This window comes from Papio anubis, chromosome 6 (genome assembly GCF_008728515.1).
Source record: "Papio anubis isolate 15944 chromosome 6, Panubis1.0, whole genome shotgun sequence".
In the NCBI taxonomy this organism is placed as follows: Eukaryota; Metazoa; Chordata; class Mammalia; order Primates; family Cercopithecidae; genus Papio; species Papio anubis.
In genome coordinates, this window is record NC_044981.1 from 5,080,430 (window position 1) to 5,100,206 (window position 19,777).

A 19,777-nucleotide genomic window follows, 5' to 3' on the forward strand; every position below is an offset into this window, starting at 1 on the left:
TGGGAAATCTGGAAACACAAGGACTTCATTCCCACCTCCGTTTGGAACAGCTGTCCTTTAGAACGTACAGGGGCTTTCCAGTCAGCCACAGCGCCCTCCACTGGCACTTGTACACATGCCAACCTCACCCTTCACTTTCCTGCCCGACCTGTAGATTCAAGAGGGAACAGGACACAGGTGGAGTTCTAGGCCCTCATCTTTGAACTGGATTGAGGAAGGGATGGGAGAGGAGAACTAAAGACGATAATTAGGAACAACAATTTCCCGAGGTTTCCGGGATAAAGGGCCAGTGGAATACTAAGGAGAGGGGGCCTGTGGTGGTTTTAAAACAGGGTCACACGTTTTGTGACACCCTGCCATTGAGAGTCGGGGGTCTATGTCCCCATCCCTTACATCTGAGCTTGTGACTCCTTTGACCACAAAAATATGGCAGAAATGAAACTACGTATTTCCAAGGCTATTTCACAAAAGGTCGCACAGCTCTGTTTTGTCCTCCAGGACACTCTTCTCTGCAGTTCTACCCACCAAGTAGGAAGTCACACTGCTCTGAGGCTACTATGATGTGAGGAAGCCCCGGCCACATACAGACGTTCTGTTCTACAGCTGCCACTGATCCTGGCCTAGGCACCAGACCTGTCTCCAGGTGATTCCGAACCCCAGCCATTTGACTACACCCAGCGTTAGTCTTCTCAGCTAAGGCTGACAGCATGTGCACTGTCACATTCCCAGTCCAGATAATCTGTGAGTTATAACAAAAATAGTAGTTGTATTACACTATTTTTTTTTTTTTTTTGTTTTTTTTGAGACAGAGTCTCACTCTATTGCCCAGGCTGGAGTGCAGTGGCGCGATCTCAGCTCACTGCAACCTGCCTTCCGGGTTCAAGCCATTCTTTTGCCTCAGCCTCCCAAGCAGCTGGGACTACAGGCACGCCACCATGCCCGGCTACTTTTTGTATTTTCAGTAGAGATGGGGTTTCACCATATTGGCCAGGCTGGTCTCGAACTCCTGACCTCATGATCCACCCGCCTCAGCCTCCCAAAGTGCTAGGATTACAGGCGTGAGCCACCGTGCCCGGCTTACACTATTAAGTTTTAAGGTGATAGAAACAGATTGTTGGTATACCAAGGCCTATGGAATACTAAGAAAATATCTGAAATGGCTTCTTTTGTGCTACCAGTGTTACTGTTAGCCTTTGCTGGGTTCTAAGCTTTACCTGAGATGATCAAATTGAATACTCACCTGTGTGCAGTCTGCTCCTCCCCTCCTCAGGAACCAATGGGAAGGAGGTTTCCTGGGCAGTTTTCATAGACTGCACCCTGATGAGTAGTGTGGTTTAGAGATAAGTCTTGGCTGTTACTGAGGCCTGAAGGACTGAAGGAAGTGTGCTTATGTTATGACAGATTTGCCTTTGAAAATGAAGTTTTGGGCTTCATCTTGAACACAAGGGCAATGACAGCTGATTACCTGTTTCTTTCACAGTGGTTACAAGTTTTGGTAAATGTGTATCTCGGATTTCTAAAAGTATGAGTATATAATTTTATCTACAACGGTATGGAGGCAGAAGTATTACTTCTGAAAGCTCCTGCACATTTCCCCGAGCTTCCCATCACATAATTACAAATGACTAGTTGTCCACAGGAAGATACTTGTTTTAATACTCCAAATAACTTATTTCAGTAGCACACATTTTGATTAGGATTGTTGGTTCTTTGAAACTATCTCAATAGATCCCCTACTGTGTAAATATCATACACAAAACTTGACAAAACTTGAGAATGGCAATATGAAGGGAAAATATAGAAAAGTGCGAATACAGTTGCACCATCAACAACTGCCAGAGGATTACCAAGGCCTCCTGTCTCTTCCCTGTGTGTTTAAAAGAACTCTGCTCTTAACAGGTGTGACCACTGCTGAAATCACAGATGAGCTTAGAAGTTTCTCTGCTACTTAATATCTTCTTAAGGCTGTCCTCAAATGACACAGTCCTCTTAAGGACTGAACAAGTAAGTTTTCCTAGAAAGGCAGTGACAGTTAGGGATAAGCATGTCCTTGGAGGAGTACTGCATCCAAACATTTCAATCGCTTGGAACTCAGTCATCTGACTGGAAAGCCTACCCAGCTCTCCAGGATGACCCCTTCCTAGGCACTGCCTGCCTCTGTAAGGGCACCATTCAGTGAGACACAAGCTCTTGGTGCCAACACACTGATCATGCGGGTGAAGGATCCCGAATGAACCTTGTTGAACTGGCCTCTAGACCCAGTCTCCCATGTTGTCTTGTTAGGACATGCTGTTTCTGTCCTGCCGCTCTGGCTTGAGGAATCTTTCATTTACATACTTTCTTTAATCCCTTTAGCTACATCTGTCAAATATATCCTTGCGGCACCAGGTTATTTCAGTGACTAATAAAAAAATAAAATCTAACTAGAGTCACAAGATGCTGTGACTTGTTATCTTCTCTGAATAGTCTGAGGGCCTAGAGGACAAGTTATCACACATAGTAATGTCTGTTTCATACTCTTACAAACAGGTCAGATGCATTTATACAGGGATGAGAAGTGATTACCGGGAAATGAAGATTTCTTTCTAAGAACATACTAGGCCTCACGTGCTCCTCAACACTGCCAGCTTGGGGGTAATGCATTCTGGGGATGACATCTTTGTTTAAAACATTTCTGAAAGCCACTCCTCACCCTGGGCTCTCATTATACCCACACATGCCACTACTTTTTTTTTTTTTTTTAAACTAAGTATTTAATTACTTGTGAGAATGTCTGTCTTCCTCTAAGAGTGTCAGCAGCTTAAGAGCAGTGACTAAAATTGTCTTTTCATCTTATACCCCTGGTGTCTAGCAGAACACCTGGCAACACAGTAGACACTCAATATTTATTGAATGAATCACACATACTTTCTTCTGTATATTGTCTGTGTTGGCAGTTTCATCCTTTGAGGGTAGATTTACCTTTTGGTAACAGTCAAAAGTCATTCGGAGTCAAGTATGAAGAAAGAAGCCACTAGACTACTCAATTTTCTTATGTTTATCATCAACTAAAACGGAAGGCCATTCTGAAACGGAAGTTTATTGGAATAAACCGACAGACTCTCTAAGGCAAATAATTTGAAAGGTAACACCTGGATGTAGGAATTCTCACATGGTTCTTAAAAAAAATTGTTCAGGGATTCACAACTTTTTTTTTTTTTAATTAAGCTTCTAAAAGTAAACTCTTTTATTTTCTGCATTAGTGGGTGGAGGGGGGAATGAAAAATACAGAAATAGGCTGGGTGCCTAAAATGCTATAATCTAGGCATTTTGGGAGGCCAAGGCGGGTGGATTACCTGAGGTCAGGAGTTTGAGACTAGCCTGACCAACATGGTGAAACCCTGTCTCTACCAAAAACACAAAAATTAGCTGGGCCCGCGCCTGTAATCCCAGCTACTCTAGAGGCTGAGGCAGGAGAATCTCTTGAACCCGGGAGGCAGAGGTTGCAGTGAGCCGAGATCACGCCACTGCACTCCAGCCTGGGCGACAGAGCGAGACTCCGTCTCAAAAAAAAAAAAAAAAAAAAGAGAGAAAGAGAGGAGTTTCCTCTGATTGTATCTCACTGCTACAAAGGGTTGAAACACCGTGAGTTTCTTTTAAGGAAAGAAGTTTACTGGCAGTTCAAATTCGTTGTTTCAAAAGCTGAATAAAGCATATATTTTTCCATGCCCTTGTCAGATTAGAAAATGATCTATGGGTCATGCGCTTGCTGTTTTTCTTCTCACTAAGAAGTAAATGTACAATGGCAAGGAAAAAAAGAAAGAAAGGAAGAAAGGAAGAAAGGAAGGAAAGAAGGAAGGAACAAAGGAAGAAAGAAAGGAAGGAAGGAAGGAAGGAAGGAAGAAAGAAAGAAAGAAAGAAAGAAAGAAAGAGAAAGAAAAGAGGAAACACCCCTCAATAACTCAAAGTCAGGGCTAAGGTTTTATTTTTATTTTTTCCTTACTGTGGCAAAATATATATAACACAAGATTTAGCATGTAAAGCCCTTTTCCAGAAGGACCTATTCATGTTTTTCTTTTTAAAAAGGTGTTTAATTGTTCATAGCAAAATTTACCATTTAAACTGTAATTATGTGTAATTTCAGTGACATGAAATACATTTACATTGTTTTTCTACTATCACCACCATTCAGCTCCAAAATTTGCTCATCTTCCAAAACTGAAACACATTACCCATCAAACGCCAACTCTCCATCCTCACCCCTCCGCCTTCCCCAGCCCCTCATCACCCAGCCCCTGGCAACCACCATTCTACTTTCTATCTCTATGAATTTGACTTTAGTAGCTCATATAATTGGAATAGCACAGTATTTGTTCTTTTGTGCCTGGCTTATTTCACCTAGCATCATGTCCTCCAGACTCATCCATGTTATAGCATGTATCAGAATTTCCTTCCTTTTTAAGGCTACATAATATTCCATTGTATGTATAGACCACATTTTGTTTATCCCTTCATCCATCCATGGACACTTGGGCTGCACCTGTTTCCTATTGTGAAAATGCAGCTACCCATATAGGGTGTACAAAGACCTAATCAAGACCCTGCTTTCACTTCCTTTGAGTATATAGCCAGAAGTGTCATTGTTGCATCCTACGGTAATGCTGTGTTTCATTTTTGGAGAAACAACATTACTAAGCTGGGTTTTATAATATTTTGCCCCATCATGCTTACAACACACTTTAGACTATGGCTCTGCTTATCAATAATTTCTTACTGTGCCTCATCATAGGAGATGTAAGTATGGCAGATAGAATCTTCACTAGGCCAGTCACTCAGAATAATCAATTTCCTTTACTTCTGGTCACATACCAGTTTCTTAGGCAGAAACAAACAAGGCTAAATCTCAACACAGAACCACAAATGATGACTCAGCTAAATAAGCAGATTCGTTTACGGGGCTGATCTGACAATGCCAGCATCTCACAGGAGCTGGTTACTAATGAAATCTGAAGGGCTGCTAAACCTAGAGGTCTCTACAAAACCTGCGGATTCTTCTGCAGTTTACACCTCCTGCTGCTCCACAGACAGTAGCCGTTCCCTGGGGCTATCATGTACGGTGGCACAGGTGTACACCATGGCAGTATTGACCTTCTTCCCAAGTGTGTGACTGTTGTCTCATGATTTCCTTACCGTGACAATGTCAATACATAGCTCAGTTTTCCTGTCAATATTCAGCCTGCATTTTTAGGCTCAGCATCTAGGCTAAAGATCTTCCAAACAGTCTGGCTCTACACAGGCCCTAGCATCCTCAAATGTAGATCCTTGTTGCCTCCCTAATGTTACCTAAACTTAGGTAGGTTGCAGCTTGGATCTCACCACCATTTAGAACATATTTGAGCCCTAGACTTTGACTCAGTTTCCCATCTTCCCACTTTTCTCAATCTGTCACCCCTGAGCTTGCTCTTCCTCAATATGACTTCTGGTTTGTTGGTTCCTCCTATTCTAGCCCAGAGTCCCCTCCAGCCTCTCAGCTGCTCTGCCGGCTTGGACCTGGTGACCCATCACTGCAGTGATGCTCTCGTGGATACCCTTGCTTCACCTGACTTCTATTGCTGCATTCTCCTTGCCAATCCCAGCTTGGGGAAGATGGCACCAATCTCTCTCTCCCATCAGCGCCAGAACTGTTTCATACTCTTACAAACAGGTCACATGCATTTATACAGGGATGAGAAGTGATTATCGGGAAATAAAGATTTCTTTCCAAGAACATACTAGGCCTCACGTGCTCCTCAACACTGCCAACTTGGGGGATAATGCATTCTGTAAAACAGGACTGACTGGTCTTGCTAGTGAAGTGTGTCACTCACCTTTGCTATCACTGCGTACAGCTATCCTTGAACCCATTGTTCATGGAGTGTCCTCACCGTCCCCACATCCACTACACTACTACTCAACCCTCTTCTCTTTTCTCAAGCAACACATCTCAATCCTACAACACAGACTTTATGCAGAGTTTTGCTCTCTTCATTTAATTTTTTGAAAGGATCACACCCATTTAAGATGAATTTTCATGCCAAATAAACAAAAACATGAAAGAAGTAATTGAAATATTTGATTACACAATTAAAAGGGTTTTTTTTTTTTTTTTTAAAAAAAGCACAAACCAGGTTGAAAGAGGAATGATAAGGTGGGAAAAGAAAATGTGAGCTTCTTTAACTTCTGTTGCCTCTAGAAGTGGTGCCCGCAGAGCTCCTGACCACTTTGTGTCCCTCCCCTCCTCTTCCTTCCACGACACTGATCCTGAGGACTCATGCGAGAAACCTGGCTTTCCCCTCGTTGCCCTGGGATCAGGCTCCATGAATGGTTTTCTACCCTGTATTGTGTCGCCAGTGCTCAACTGGCCTCCCTGCCGAGCTCTCTGTAAATAAGAGATGTGGCCAAACACCCCACTTTGCAACTCTCTTCTTCCTACTGCTCTTCTCAGCCTCTTCTCTTTCTGGTCACTCCCTCTAGGTAACATAGTCCAGCTTCACCTCTTACCAGATGACTTCCAAACTTGGGTCTCCTGCCCAGATGGCCTCTGAGCTCTAGGTCTGCATTTTCACCTGCCTGCTGAATGTACCCAGAAGACACAATGCTAGCATCTTAGACTCAGTCTGTCTCCAAGAGAACTCTCCTTCCTTCCATGGATCCCCTTTGTTCCTTATTGCTGTTAATAGCATTCCTGTTGAACCAAGCCAAAAAATACCTCCCCCCGATCCCCAAACGTACTTTGTAATAAGTAAACTTTATAACAAATGAACAAATGAACTTCGCCCATGAGGCAGTTCAGACTGGTGACCAGCGCCCTGCCTGGGAGTCAGGTGATATCTCCTCCAGGTCCAGTAACTGCAGCTATTTTTTTTTCCTCATGTTATTAAGCTGAGACAGGTATTAATTAATGTGACATTTCTGAACCCCTATGATGTTATGTAGGAAGAATGAAGATTTGAATTAAACCAATGATGTGAATATTTTGAAACAGGTAGAATTGTAAATGTAGTAACTGGTTTTGTAATGACTATTTTTGTGTTGTTTTAGTTACCCTTTAAGGTGTCTGAAAACTTTAAAAGAAACCTATATTAGATTAGCAACTGCTTTTTAAATTGGTTATAGAAATATAATTTAGCTTTTAATCAATGCTTAAATGTTTAACAAAAATCCATTTTAAAGTTTCATTTATTAGATGTGTAAAATTCATAAATTAATCATTAAACTGAGAATAAACTTATACATACTCATAAGCCCTGCAGATACTGAAAACCCATCAATACTTTAGATATGTATCATACACATCTCTCTTTTCATCCTAAGAGTGGTTTAGAACAATGACTTTAGGAGAGCCCAGGGGCTCAGAACTACAAGCTTGAATAAGTGTATTTTAAAAAGGTAACCTGTTTGAGAACCACTGTTTAGACTCATCCTCTAACCAGCCAGGAGAGAGGACAGTAATTAGTGTAGCCTTTGTTAACACCTGAATTACTAGTTAAATCTAATTTTGCTTGACATTCATGGACCTTCTGTATTTTTTAGCTGAAATGCATCAGTTTTGAAGGAAGCCATTGCCTAAGAGTGGGGAATATTTTATGTTATAGAGAAATTTTTATTGTAAAAAATTTAATCTGCATGCATGCTTTATTTTTATATTTTAGCATTTGCCACATACAGTTGTAGAGACTATAATGAAGGCATAAATCTTAGATTTTAAGTGAAAGTACTTGGCACATTTACATTATTTCATTACTAAAGCTTCTTCTTTCCTTCACCCCACTTTCCCCTCTCCAGGGTTTAGGCTCCCCGTGCTACCAAAACTAACCTACAGCCAATGTGTCTTTATGTAGAAAGACGTTCAGGGATCAGGCCTCTAGCTGGCGAATCCAGAGCTTGTGGGGACATGGTTGGAGGAAAGAAAGAGAAAATAAAAGTGCCGTGTTGTAATTCCACCCTGTCCTATGATGCATACATGAAAGGTTCCCTGTGCTCTGCCCTGCACAGCATCCTCCGTCTGCTGTCGGAGAAATAATCCTAAATACTTAAATGTAGAATTCTGCAGCTTTCAGTGGCATGCATTTCTTTTTAACCTTAGTCAGTGAGAACAGCTTATAGCGTGTAGCATATAAGTAATGCATTCAATGGTAACTGCTGTTATTATAGCCATAATAATATACAGTAAAGCAAAGGTCTCCTATTCAAAAGGAATCAACTTGCACCAACGTAATAAAGTTGGTAAAAAAATTTCTGGAGAATAAGCTTACTACTGAGTAATTCTGCTGTGCCTCTACAATCTCCAATTTTGAGTTTCACATCAAACCTCAGTTCTCCCTATTCCCACACCCCTTCTGTCCCCCTTTAGATCGACAAAATCAAGTGTATGGCACAGAAGTGGTAATTTCTCATCTTTCAGCTGTGCAATTATGCGACTAGAAATAAACAAAATGGGAGAAAAATAGTCTGACAACTAAATAAGAAGGCAAGCCTGGATCTTATTTAATGCTTCACTTGAGCTGTTAAGAATAATAAGAACCACTGGAGATCTATTGTCTAACATGGGGGCTATTGTTAATAATAATGTATTGCATACTTGAAAACTGCTAAGAAAGTAGACCTCAAATGTTCTCACTATAAACAAATGGTAAGTATGTGAAGTAATGGATGTGGTAACTGGATTAAATCATTTCACAATGTACACATCTATCCAAACATCATGTTGCACACCATAAATATATACAATTTTTACATGTCCATTTTTTTAAAAAGAGTAAGAACCAAAAGTCACACTTTTTTTTCTTGTGTATCAAAGCTTTTATACAAGAAACTAAGTGGTAATCTAGTCCATTTTCTTATCTTCAGACTTGCCTGCATTGAAGACAAATGTTTTTCATACATATTCTTAAAGACAATGATCCCGAGATGTCCACTTTGTAGTTATTCAAATAAATAAACCCCAACAATCTAAAGCAGGATATAAATGGCGAGTGGCATGGAGTTTCACAAGAAAGGGGTTCAAAATTATAACTGGATAATCTTTCTTCCTTCTTCAAAAGAGCTGTCCCTTTAAGAGAAAAGAAGTTAAAATTTTCTTTTTCCCCATCAGAAGGCAGTAGATATTAAACATCCTAGTGTCCAAAAGGGACCTATATTAATAAGCACATAGCCATAAGGATTGTTTTGCTTTGTGGAGATGCTGTTAAGAACACAGGAAAACAAAAAGTCTTGCTTACATTTTATAAAGGGCAACCTCATTAACATTTTAATAAATTAATTTAAGTCATCGGGTACTTAGAAGATGGATCTTGTTCCTCAAAGAAAATAAATGAACAGGATGTAAGTAGCTCATGAGTTCATGCTTTTGTTTTAAGAACAAGTAGACCCTGCACTGTAACCCCCACTCACTCACCCAGCAAACTCTTGCTGAGCTCCTACTGTGGATCAGGCACTGTTCTGGGCTCTGGGGCTGAAAAAGGCAGTCCCCGATCTCCAGGCGCTCCGAGAGGGTGGTAAATGAGCAGATGGTCCTTGCGGATATCAGTACAGAAAACAGGGAAGAGCGGAGGAACACAGCCTAATCACACCTCTGATTACACTTAGAAGGGCCCTTCCCCCGCACAAGCCCAAGCACAGGGTCAAGGTCACACGAGCTTGCTGCCTCTTGCTTTCTCTGAGGCTCACCTCACAAGCCCTGCTTCTTGTCACTTGTGCATTGAAGTCCCTTCCTCCTTGCCCTGTGTCTTCCCTGGCCCCTGTACTTACTTTGCTGCATCACAATACTCTCCTACCTAGCTCCTCGAGGGTCGAGTCTGCCCCTTGTTGCCATGAATCCCAATACCTGAGTGAAAGTCTGGCACAAAGACAAGGATAAATATGTGTCCAATGAATGAATGAGTGAACGAATGAAGGAGGATACTGTGTCCCTCAGAGACTAAACAATGACCAAGCATCTGCCCTGTGCTCAAGCTAAGGAAAGGCAGAAAGCTGGCTAAGCCAGTGGAAAGAGCACAGGCAGCTAAGACAGCTAGAAAGGACACTTTCCCAGGAGAACACGGCTTGTCTTCTGCTAGAGCATAAGCTTCTGCAGACATACTACCAAATACTGGGAAGCAATGGGTTTTCGATTCAAATACCTCTGAGCTGAGATATAAAGCAAATACAAACACATACCTACTTCATCCGAGATGAGCTGCATAAAGTGCACAGTGTAACACCTGACACCAAGTGGGCATTCAATATGGTAGAATCTAATCTAATATCTAGTCTCTACCCGAGCAACCCCACAGTCTAGGAGGAGACACAGGCCCACAAGGAGGCTGAGAAACACTAAGTGGCTTCCTCAGGGTCAGCTGGTTAGTGGTGGAGATCTGAACCCAGGCTTGTCTGGTTTCAATACCTGTGCTCTGAACCACCACACTGAAGTGAGATGTCAGGACAGGAGACAGACTTCAGAGTCATCCTTGCAGGAGACAGGTATGTTATGGTGGTGGATGTGATCACAGGGAAAGACAGGGACCAATAATGAAAGCCTGGGGAGTGCCTGAGTTTTAGAGGGACAGAGGGGGAGGGCCAGCAGAGGAGACTGGGCCAGGGTCAGCAGAAGGGGAGGCAGGAGTGAGGAGGGCTGGGAGAACCTCCTGGAGTGGCCAGCCGGAATGGTCAGACGCCATGGACAGGTCAAACTGGACAAAGGCATGCACATGTTTTTGGCGATCAGAACCCTGGGTATCTGCGCAGGAGATGGTTCAGCACAGCACGGGAGGCTACTGCTTGGATGCCAGGGGGTTGAGGTGTTAAGGGGAGGGAGTGAAGCTTATGAGTGCAAATGACCCTGCAGATAGAGGAGTAGGGGAAAGAGCTAGGAAGTATGACTTGGAAGCCAGGAAGCCAAAGGCTTCTTTCTGGACTGGGGAGATGGAACATGGAGAGGAAGAAGGGGAGGTTTAGGAGAGCAGACAGCTGAGGGAGCAGGCTTACTGGCATCACAGAGGAAAACGTGGTAACTCGGAGCAAAGCAGACCAGTCACTTCAGCAAAAGGATGGATGTTTCCTTTGGAAGCAAAATGCAGGGAATTGAGGGAGTTCTGGCCTTGCGTTCTGGTATGTTGGACTAAGACAAAAATGTCTCCCTATTCCATAAATGATACTAGAATAGGAGAAAGTTATCATTTTGGAGAATGTTAAGCTGAACTCTCATCTCCTTTCTTGTAACAAAATAAATTCAAAATACTTCAAAAATTAAACATTTAAAAAATCTACAAAAGCACCAGAAGAAAATACAAGAGAATTTTTATAATCTTGCAGTGGGAATTCAGCATGACACAAAATTCAAAGGCAATAAAGTGAAATGTAACTACATAAAAATTATAATTGTCTGCCAGGCACAGTGGCTCACGCCTGTAATCCCAGCACTTTGGGAGGCTGAGGCAGGTGGATCACTTGAGGTCAGGAGTTCGAGACCAGCCTGACTAATATAGTGAAACCCCATCTCTACTAAAAATACAAAAATTAGCCAGGTGTGATGGTGTGCGCCTATAATCCCAGCTAATCAGGAGGCTGAGGTAGGAAAATTGCTTGAACCGGGGAGGTGGAGGTTGTAGTGAGCTGAGATTATGCCAATGCACTTCAGCCTGGGCAACAGCGCGAGAGTCCATCTCAAAAAAAAAAAAAAAATCTATAAAAGAATAATAAATGGGGCCCCAAAATAAATGACAAACAAGGAACTGTATTTGTAACAAATATAAGAAACAATAGAACGGTGAATGAATAATATAGAAAAGAAATGCACATGCTAATGGCACCAAATATTCTTAACATGACCCCAACAGAGGAGATACTGTCTTTCACATGCTGTGTTGATAAAGATGAAAATATGTGATCTTCTCAGGGCTGAAGAATTAGGGTGAAGACAGGTGGCTGGGACAGTAAGTCGTCCAGACCACATTTTAAATGTTCTTACCCAGTGATTCAGCCATCCTACCTCAAGGCCTTTGTCCATCACAAAGACACACATATCAGCTTGTTCACTACAGCACTGCTTATAATGGCAAAAAGCTGAAATCAATGTAAATGTCCATCATTCTGTGGATAATTAGAGAGATTACAGCATGTCCACACTGTGGAGTATTTGGGCATTAAAAATAAAAGACAGTTCTCTGCAAACTATGACAAGGAAAGAAAACCAAACACCGCATGTTCTCACTCATAGGTGGGAACTGAACAGTGAGACACTTGGACACAGCGCAGGGAACATCACACCCCAAGGCCTGTCAGGGGGTGGGAGGCTGGGGGAGGGATAACATTAGGAGAAATATCTAATGTAAATGATGAGCTGATGGGTGCAGTAAACCAATATGGCACATGTATACCTATGTATTAAACGTGCACGTTGTGCACATGTACCCTAGAACTTAAAGTATAATAAAAAAAATAAAAATAAAAGACAGGTTTATATATTCCAATGTAGAATAATGTACTATATGTTGTGTTAGTGGAAAAAAAAAAAGAAGCTGTAAGGGAGTATTTATAGTGTAATCTCATTTGTGTTAAACAAACAAAAAAAAGAGTATACACACACACAATCTCTCTAAATGCACGGGAAATTTCTGGAAGGCTACATAAGAATCTTTATGTGGGAAGTGAGATTTTGCAGTCAGAAGAAAGGGAGAGGAGAAAAACTTTCCTGTTGACTTTGAAGTTTCTTGTTTAAATTTCGAATCTTTAGAATGCATTGGCCACGCATGGTGGCTCACACCTGTAATCCCAGCACTTTGGGAGGCTGAGGTGGGAGGACTACTGGAGGCCCAGGAGTTTGAGACCAACCTGGGAAACATGCTGAAACCCCATGTTTACCAAAAACAAACAAACAAACAAACAAAAAACAACCAAAAATTAGCCGAGAGTGGTGGCATGTGCCTGTGGCATGAGGTCCCAGCTACTCAGGAGGCTGAGGTGGGAGGATCGCTCGAGCACTGGAGGTGCTGTGAGATCATGCCACTGCACTCCAGCCTGGGCGACACAGCAAGACTCTCAAAAGCAAAAAAAAAAAAAAAAAAAAAAGAGACAGTATTTTATTTTGGTTAAAAAATGGTAAGTAAATAAATACAAATTTCAGAAAAATTAAGTGACCTAAGTTGTAAATCGAAGGAGGATAAAAGGGGATTATTGGTTGGGTTTTTGTTCCTCTTATTTTTAACAATAATAATAGTGATCATAATAATCACATCAAGTCCTGATTAAGAGCTTCGGATCTTAGTCTGAGTGGTCTGGGTATGAAACTGGGCTCCTTTACTCACCAGGGAGTGACAGTGGGTAAGTTAACCCCTCTAAACTTGTTTCTTCAGCTTAGAGTACTGTTGGAGGATTAAATGAGACAGTGCATTAAATCATTTTGTGTAGAGCTTGGTACACAGTAAGAACTTAATAAACATGACCCACTATTATTATGATATATTTTCTGAGACAAGGTCTTGTCCTGTCACCCAGGTAGGAGTGCAGTGGCCCAATCATGGCTCACTGCAGCCTTGACCTCCTGGGCTCAAGGAATCCTCTCACCTCAGCCTCCCAAGTAGCTGGGACTACAGGTGCATGTCACCGCGCTGACTAATTTTTATATTTTTTTGTTGAGATGGGGGTTTCACCATGTTGCCCAGGCTGGTTTCAAACTCTTGCGTTCAAGTGATCTGCCTGTCTCAGCCTCCCAAAGTGCTGTGATTACAGGTGTGAGCCACTGCACGTGGCTCCCATGGTGCCTGGCCCATTTTCCCATACTGTATTACATACAATTGTTATTAACATTTGCCTCTTGCTAACATATTGTTTTTAGATTATAAAACACTATTATCATATCTCAATTTCACAACAGCCCCAGTTTTATGTGTTTTGGAGAAATTAAGTGTTTAGCTGAGGATTTGAAAGCAGATCTGTGACTTCAAGAGTTGATGTCACTCCAGCACAGCTGTCGGAAGGCCGGTAAGCCACCAGTCCTGGCGCTCTGACATGCATTTTGGGTGACTGAAATTCCAGCCACAAGGCACCATAAAGCTCTACATTATTCTACATGGTGCCTAGGACAGGAAAATCAAGAGCTACTTATAACTTCATTTTGTTGATGAGCATGACTTTAAAAGCTTTTAAATTTGCCTACAGTGCTAGCCATGAGAGTGAGAAGAGTTCAAAAAGCAAAAAAATAAAACACACAAAGGTGGCTAAATCACCTGTCTAAAAAAATCAGTACATGCTTCACCTAATCTATGAATCTAATCACTGTTCTCCCCAAAACTAGGCATTTTCACTGTAGTACTACTGTGTTCAATACATCTGTATACAACAAAGGTTGATCTGACCTAAATAATTCTTTTCCTGGTCTAGAAAAGTAGGCTGATATTGTTGTCTTTATTTAATAGACAGAACAAAAAGAATTTATGCAATTTCCCCAGGTCCTTTAGTGATTTAATGACGGAACCAGATTTGAGTTCAGAGACTCCTGCTTTCTAATTTGCCTCAAACACGGCACAAAGGGATTATTTCCTCCTCACTTTAATTTTTCCCTAGGATTTTCTTGGAATCAGTTCTGAGTTGATTTTGGAATAATAAAGTATTACAGTAAGTACACAGAGTAGATAGTACTGGAGCCTCAGTAAATTCTTTAATAGACTCAAAGCAACTGATTTCCTTGAGGCTTTTTTTTTTTTTTTAAACCAATTTGGCTCAAACTGAGAATGCTCAACATTTTTAAGTAGCAGTGACTTCTAAATGCTCTCCTAATAGACAGATAGATGCATGGATGTATTTTAGCACAATGTAACTCTGCTTAGGTAAAAGCCCATTTAGAAAAAAATTCACTTGATATTCTGTAGTAACACCGTATCTTTTCTAACAGGCTCTGGCATTAAATATTCAATTAAATGATATTTATTTAATTAAAATCACTGCCCCCTAATATACACATGGGGGACGCACACAGGCATGCATGCAGAGCAGGATAACTTGACCATCTCTCATGTGACTCAAAACACTGATTCCCAAAAACCAGCCATGTGCCACATAATAACAGATCCCATGTATGACAGCAGTCCCATAAAATTACAATGGAGTTGAAAAATTCCTGTCATCTCGTAACTCTGCCGTTGTAACACCACTGTGCAATGCATTACTCATGTGTTGTCATAAGGCTGATGCTAAATCTAGTGTCTGAAACTGTGGAATGGTGTGATCAGAGAAAGCCTGAGAGAATTTCCTAGATAATATAATCTTGGGAATTTTCAGATTTCAAGTTTCTGAACTTGAGCCTATAGCTTCAGGAGCTTCCAGATACGTTATGCAAAACTTTGTCTCTGTGTATATACATACCTATTTCTGGGGAAAGGGTGACGAGTTTTTATCAGATAAAGGCATTATATTAAAAACTTGCTTCATTTGCCTTAAGAGCATCCACATTATTTGATCTAGTTATTTTAATAAGATTTTTTCTAAGAAAAAATCAGGGACGTACATGAAGATATTTATGGCAACACTGTAATAGAAAAAAAAAAAATTAGGGACCAAGTAAATATTCAACATTTGGAGGAAAAATAAACAAATTTAGATAAGCTATAAAATGAAATACTGGAAGCTATTAAAACAACATGAGTCGAGAGAGAATGGGGTCACATGAGAAAAGTTCACCATGCATTTGGTAAAAAGAGGTTACTATCCCAAAGAGACTAGAAAGGGAACCTAGGTCTCCATTTTTGTCCATGTCAGTGGTCCAGGCAGGTTGGATGATTGTCACAGGCAGCTCAGGGAAGCAATCTGAAGTCCTTTTCATGCCAGACTGACCCCATGTCTCTGAGTGGAAATAAGAGCTACGTGCCATTCTGAGAAGTATACAACTCAAAGATAAGACCTGAAAATGTGTTGTGAGAGAGTATTTTCACTGTCTTGAGCTAAGTGACACTTAGCTAAGTGAATGAATTTGTTAAACTAGGAATGAGAACTGAGACAGATTAGTGAGAAATTTACCTGATTGTAACTTAGGACTTAATTCTCATTAAAATGGGCCCTAGTGTGTTATTAAGAAGACAACTTGGTGATCAGAGAATTAGAAAAGTCACCATATTGCAACCACTAATGTAACAACTGATTCAGGCAAGGCACATTAATGGGTCTGAAAACCACTGAGTGAAAGGTTGCTGGGGAACAGATTTATTAATTCGAAGTAAACAGTATGTTTACAGTGTAAACATCTGATCAGTTCTACTCTGACAAATGATCAAACTCAGTATGAACCAGAAACGGTACAATTGACATTATGGGCCTCCTGGTGCGGTGCACTGAGAAGAATGCCATACTACTTAACGTAGTTTTCCTGTCGAAAGTGCTTATTCTGAATGTAATCTTAGAGAAACAAATCTGACAAACAAAGATTGGAGAACATTTGGACTCAATACATCAATGTCATAAAAGTTAAAAAAATGCAGGGGAGCTAATCCACGCAATACTTGATGCTTGCATGGATTCTGGATAAGAAGAGAAAATTATAAAAGATAATATAGGACAATTGAGGAAATTTGAAAACAAAGAGTATATTAGAAAAGGCAACGGGCTTATAATCCAACTTTTCAGCAATAAAAGCTTGTGTTTCCTCTGCTGGACATCCTGGGGCTGTTCCCCACAGGACTTTGTGAATGACATTTAAAGTGCTGCTACTTCTGACTGAAGATGGCCTGGGGTGGGGTGGTGGAGGGACCCTGTGTGGGTGGAGAACGGCCAGGGGCAAGGCAGGAGGCCAGTACATAATGTCCTCGCCTGGAGAGCAGGAGGAGGACAGCACACACTGCAGGAGCCGTGTTAATACGCTTCCTGAATGTGCTCTGAGGAAGCACCCCTCCCCTTACTCAGTCCCCCAAAAGAGACATGTACTAAGGCTCTATCAGGAAAAATTGACTTTTTCAATTTAACGAAAACCGTTCTGAGGTCCTAATCATTATCACAGCATTGGGAGAATTAGGCCTTTGAGTCCCACTGTGCTCATCAGCACAGGACAGAATGCCTGTGAGGGGCATCATCCACAGGGGACTGCATCTCTGTGGGGCTGTTGCTGCTGTCCTCTTCCATGATGAGATCTAATCTTTCTGAATCTGTGCATGGTTAAAAGGCATCAAATCCACAACAGGCTGTGTATTTCACTGTATCCAAAGTGCATTTAGGGCCTGGCGTGGTGGCTCATGCCTGTAATCCCAGCACTTTGGGAGACCGAGGCGGGCAGATCACCTGAAGTCAGGAGTTTGAGACCAGCTTGGCCAACATGGCGAAACCCCATCTCTACTAAAAATACAAAAATTAGCTGGGCATGTGTGGTGCATGCCTGTAATCCCAGCTACTTGGGAGGCTGACGCAGAATTGCTTGAACCCAGGAGACAGAGATTGCAGTGAGCCAAGATCACGCCACTGTACTCCAGCCTGGGTGATAGTGTGAGGCTGTCTCAAAAACAAAAAACAGAAAACAAAATGTGTTTGGGCCTAAGAGCTTACTATTGGATTTCAGTTCAGTAGGCAGAGGTAACAGGCACACAATCCTACAAAATGCAAGGTTCCTCAAATAAGAAGAGTGGGCTGACATGACAGCAACAACAAAAACAACAACAAGGGAACAACCCTTGGGCTTACAGGGCTTTCTTCTCCTATGAGTGAAGAAATAGAAATAACTGTAAGCTCTATTTTTAGCACCTCTACGTACTATATGTGATTTTTTTTTTTTAAAACACCTTAGCTTTGTAAAGAACAGTATTTCTGAAGACCATTTCAAATTGTAGCTTGCTAGCCATCGAGTTGAGAAACATGAAATAGAGGGCAGGGTTCTTTGTGACTCTTCCCAAAGCATTTAATAATCCTGAGAGAGAGCAGTGAAGGATGGCCAGAAATTTCATACTCAGCTGAGAGACTCTGTGTGTTGCGTTTCTGTCTTCCTGTTTTGGTCTTTGAAACTAAGGCAGCAGGGAATCTTAGAGAAGTCGGAGGGAGAGTAAAGCAGACTGTCCTAGTTAATCAGAAGTGCTAAAAGGGCAAACTAAAGCTGTTCTCTAATTAACCAACAATCTAAGTTATCAAGAGACCACGCTGATGGCTGAGATAGATGAACAGCCAGAGATCCTGACAACCTTCCTAGGCTGAAACTAAGAACGCATCAGCAAAAGCCCTTGGAAAGTATGACACAGCCAGGACTGACAGCGACTTAGAAAGATGCATACTATGGATATGATTTGGTTAGGAATTAAGAGAAACTCTGAAAAGGGACATAGAGCACCTAGGTACTTAAAATTTCCCAAATTTTAATAAAACGGATGATCAAATTTAATGGTTCATGCTTCATTTCAGCTGCTTTAACAGAAATACACGATTGTGAAAAATGCATGTTACGTAGGCCAGGTCTGACTTCAAAGGTTTAGATCTTGTATTAGGCAGGGTTCTCCAGAGAAACAGAACCAACAGGGTGTGTGTTTGTGTGTACCCACATATGTGTGTGTGTGGTAGGGGGAAGAGAATGAGAAAGAGAGAGACAAAGGACAAACATGGAGACTATCCTCCAAATTAAAGTTTGCCACTAATTAACAGCCAGCTTCATACTTTCCATTTGGGGATTGGAAAAGACACGTTACCTCTTCTTATAAACTGAAAGCTCCTGAAGGTTTGGCCAACTGTAGTTTCCTAATAAATCTTGTTGAAGGATACGTATTTTAAGGGTGCTGTCTTTGGGTAAGAGCAGATGGTGGCACTAGTAAGAACAAATGGGCACAGTCCCTCCCAGCATCCCCTGTGACCCGTGCGAACAGGCATACCCTGGTGTGCGGCTGGTAACAAGCACCAGCTTTACGGTTCCTAAGTCTGTAATTTCTCTTCTCTGGCAAAATGATGAGGTGCCACCAGAACTGGGCATGCCTTCAAAAAGGCTTAGTTCCCTCTTCTTCAAGGTGGGACATAAGACCTACCTCATGGCTCCTAGGAGGGTTAAATGCAATAGCATTGTTAAGTCCTATAAAAACATCAAGTATTTCATGATTCTTTTTTAAGCTCTCCAGTAGAAGTGACAGTGTCTTTGGAAAAATACTACCTTTGAAAATTATCCATAAATGGCTAAATCATAACATTAGGAAAATACAGAAACACTGTTAATTTTATTTTATTTTATGGGTAGGGTCTCACTCTGTCATCTAGGCTGGAGTGCAGTGTAGATGATCATAGCTGACTGTAGCCTCAAACTCCTGGGCTCAAGCGATCCTCCCACCTCAGCCTCCTGGATAGCTGGGACTCCAGGTGTGCACCACTGCACCCAGCTATGGAAACACTATTTCATTACTCTAATAGCTTCTGGCTTTACAAAGCTCAGGTATTTTGGTAAAACCTACAGTGGTAGACTTTAAACTTTTAAAATTGTTTACGACATTAGCAAGAAACTGTTACACATAAAGGCTTAATATACATACATTTATTTAAAAATTATGTACGTGTTCCTGTGCCACGAAATTGTTCTCATTAAAATACATACAATAGATAAATGAAAATTGTAAGGAGAAGTCCTACCTTTCGTTCTTGCAGCCCTTCATAATCCTGAAGTTTACTCACCTCACTCTGGAGACCTGGAGGGTGCCAGGTAGTTTTAAAGTAAAGCAATGTACATATTGATGCTGTTATCATTGGTTGCATTTAATTAACCTTCCCTTGCAGAGGGATGTTAAGGACATTATAAAACCCCACAGTATCAGGCTGGGCGTGGTGGCTCACGCCTATAATC

The 19,777-nt window shown here is 41.5% G+C and overlaps 1 protein-coding gene across 4 annotated transcripts in view; it reads right to left on the reverse strand.

Moving 5' to 3' along the window:
* The window catches only part of LYRM4 (LYR motif containing 4), a 156,212-nt gene that overhangs the window by 70,638 nt on the left and 65,797 nt on the right, over positions 1-19,777 (reverse strand). Inside the window, exon 3 of one of the 4 annotated variants that reach the window (XM_017957543.3) lies at positions 8,797-9,070. The exons of the other annotated variants lie outside the window; for them this stretch is intronic. Within the exon in view, the coding sequence (XP_017813032.1) occupies positions 9,056-9,070 (15 nt within the window). The 3' untranslated portion in view covers positions 8,797-9,055. Of the gene's footprint in view, positions 1-8,796; positions 9,071-19,777 lie in introns of those variants that run through there. 4 annotated transcript variants of the gene reach the window in all.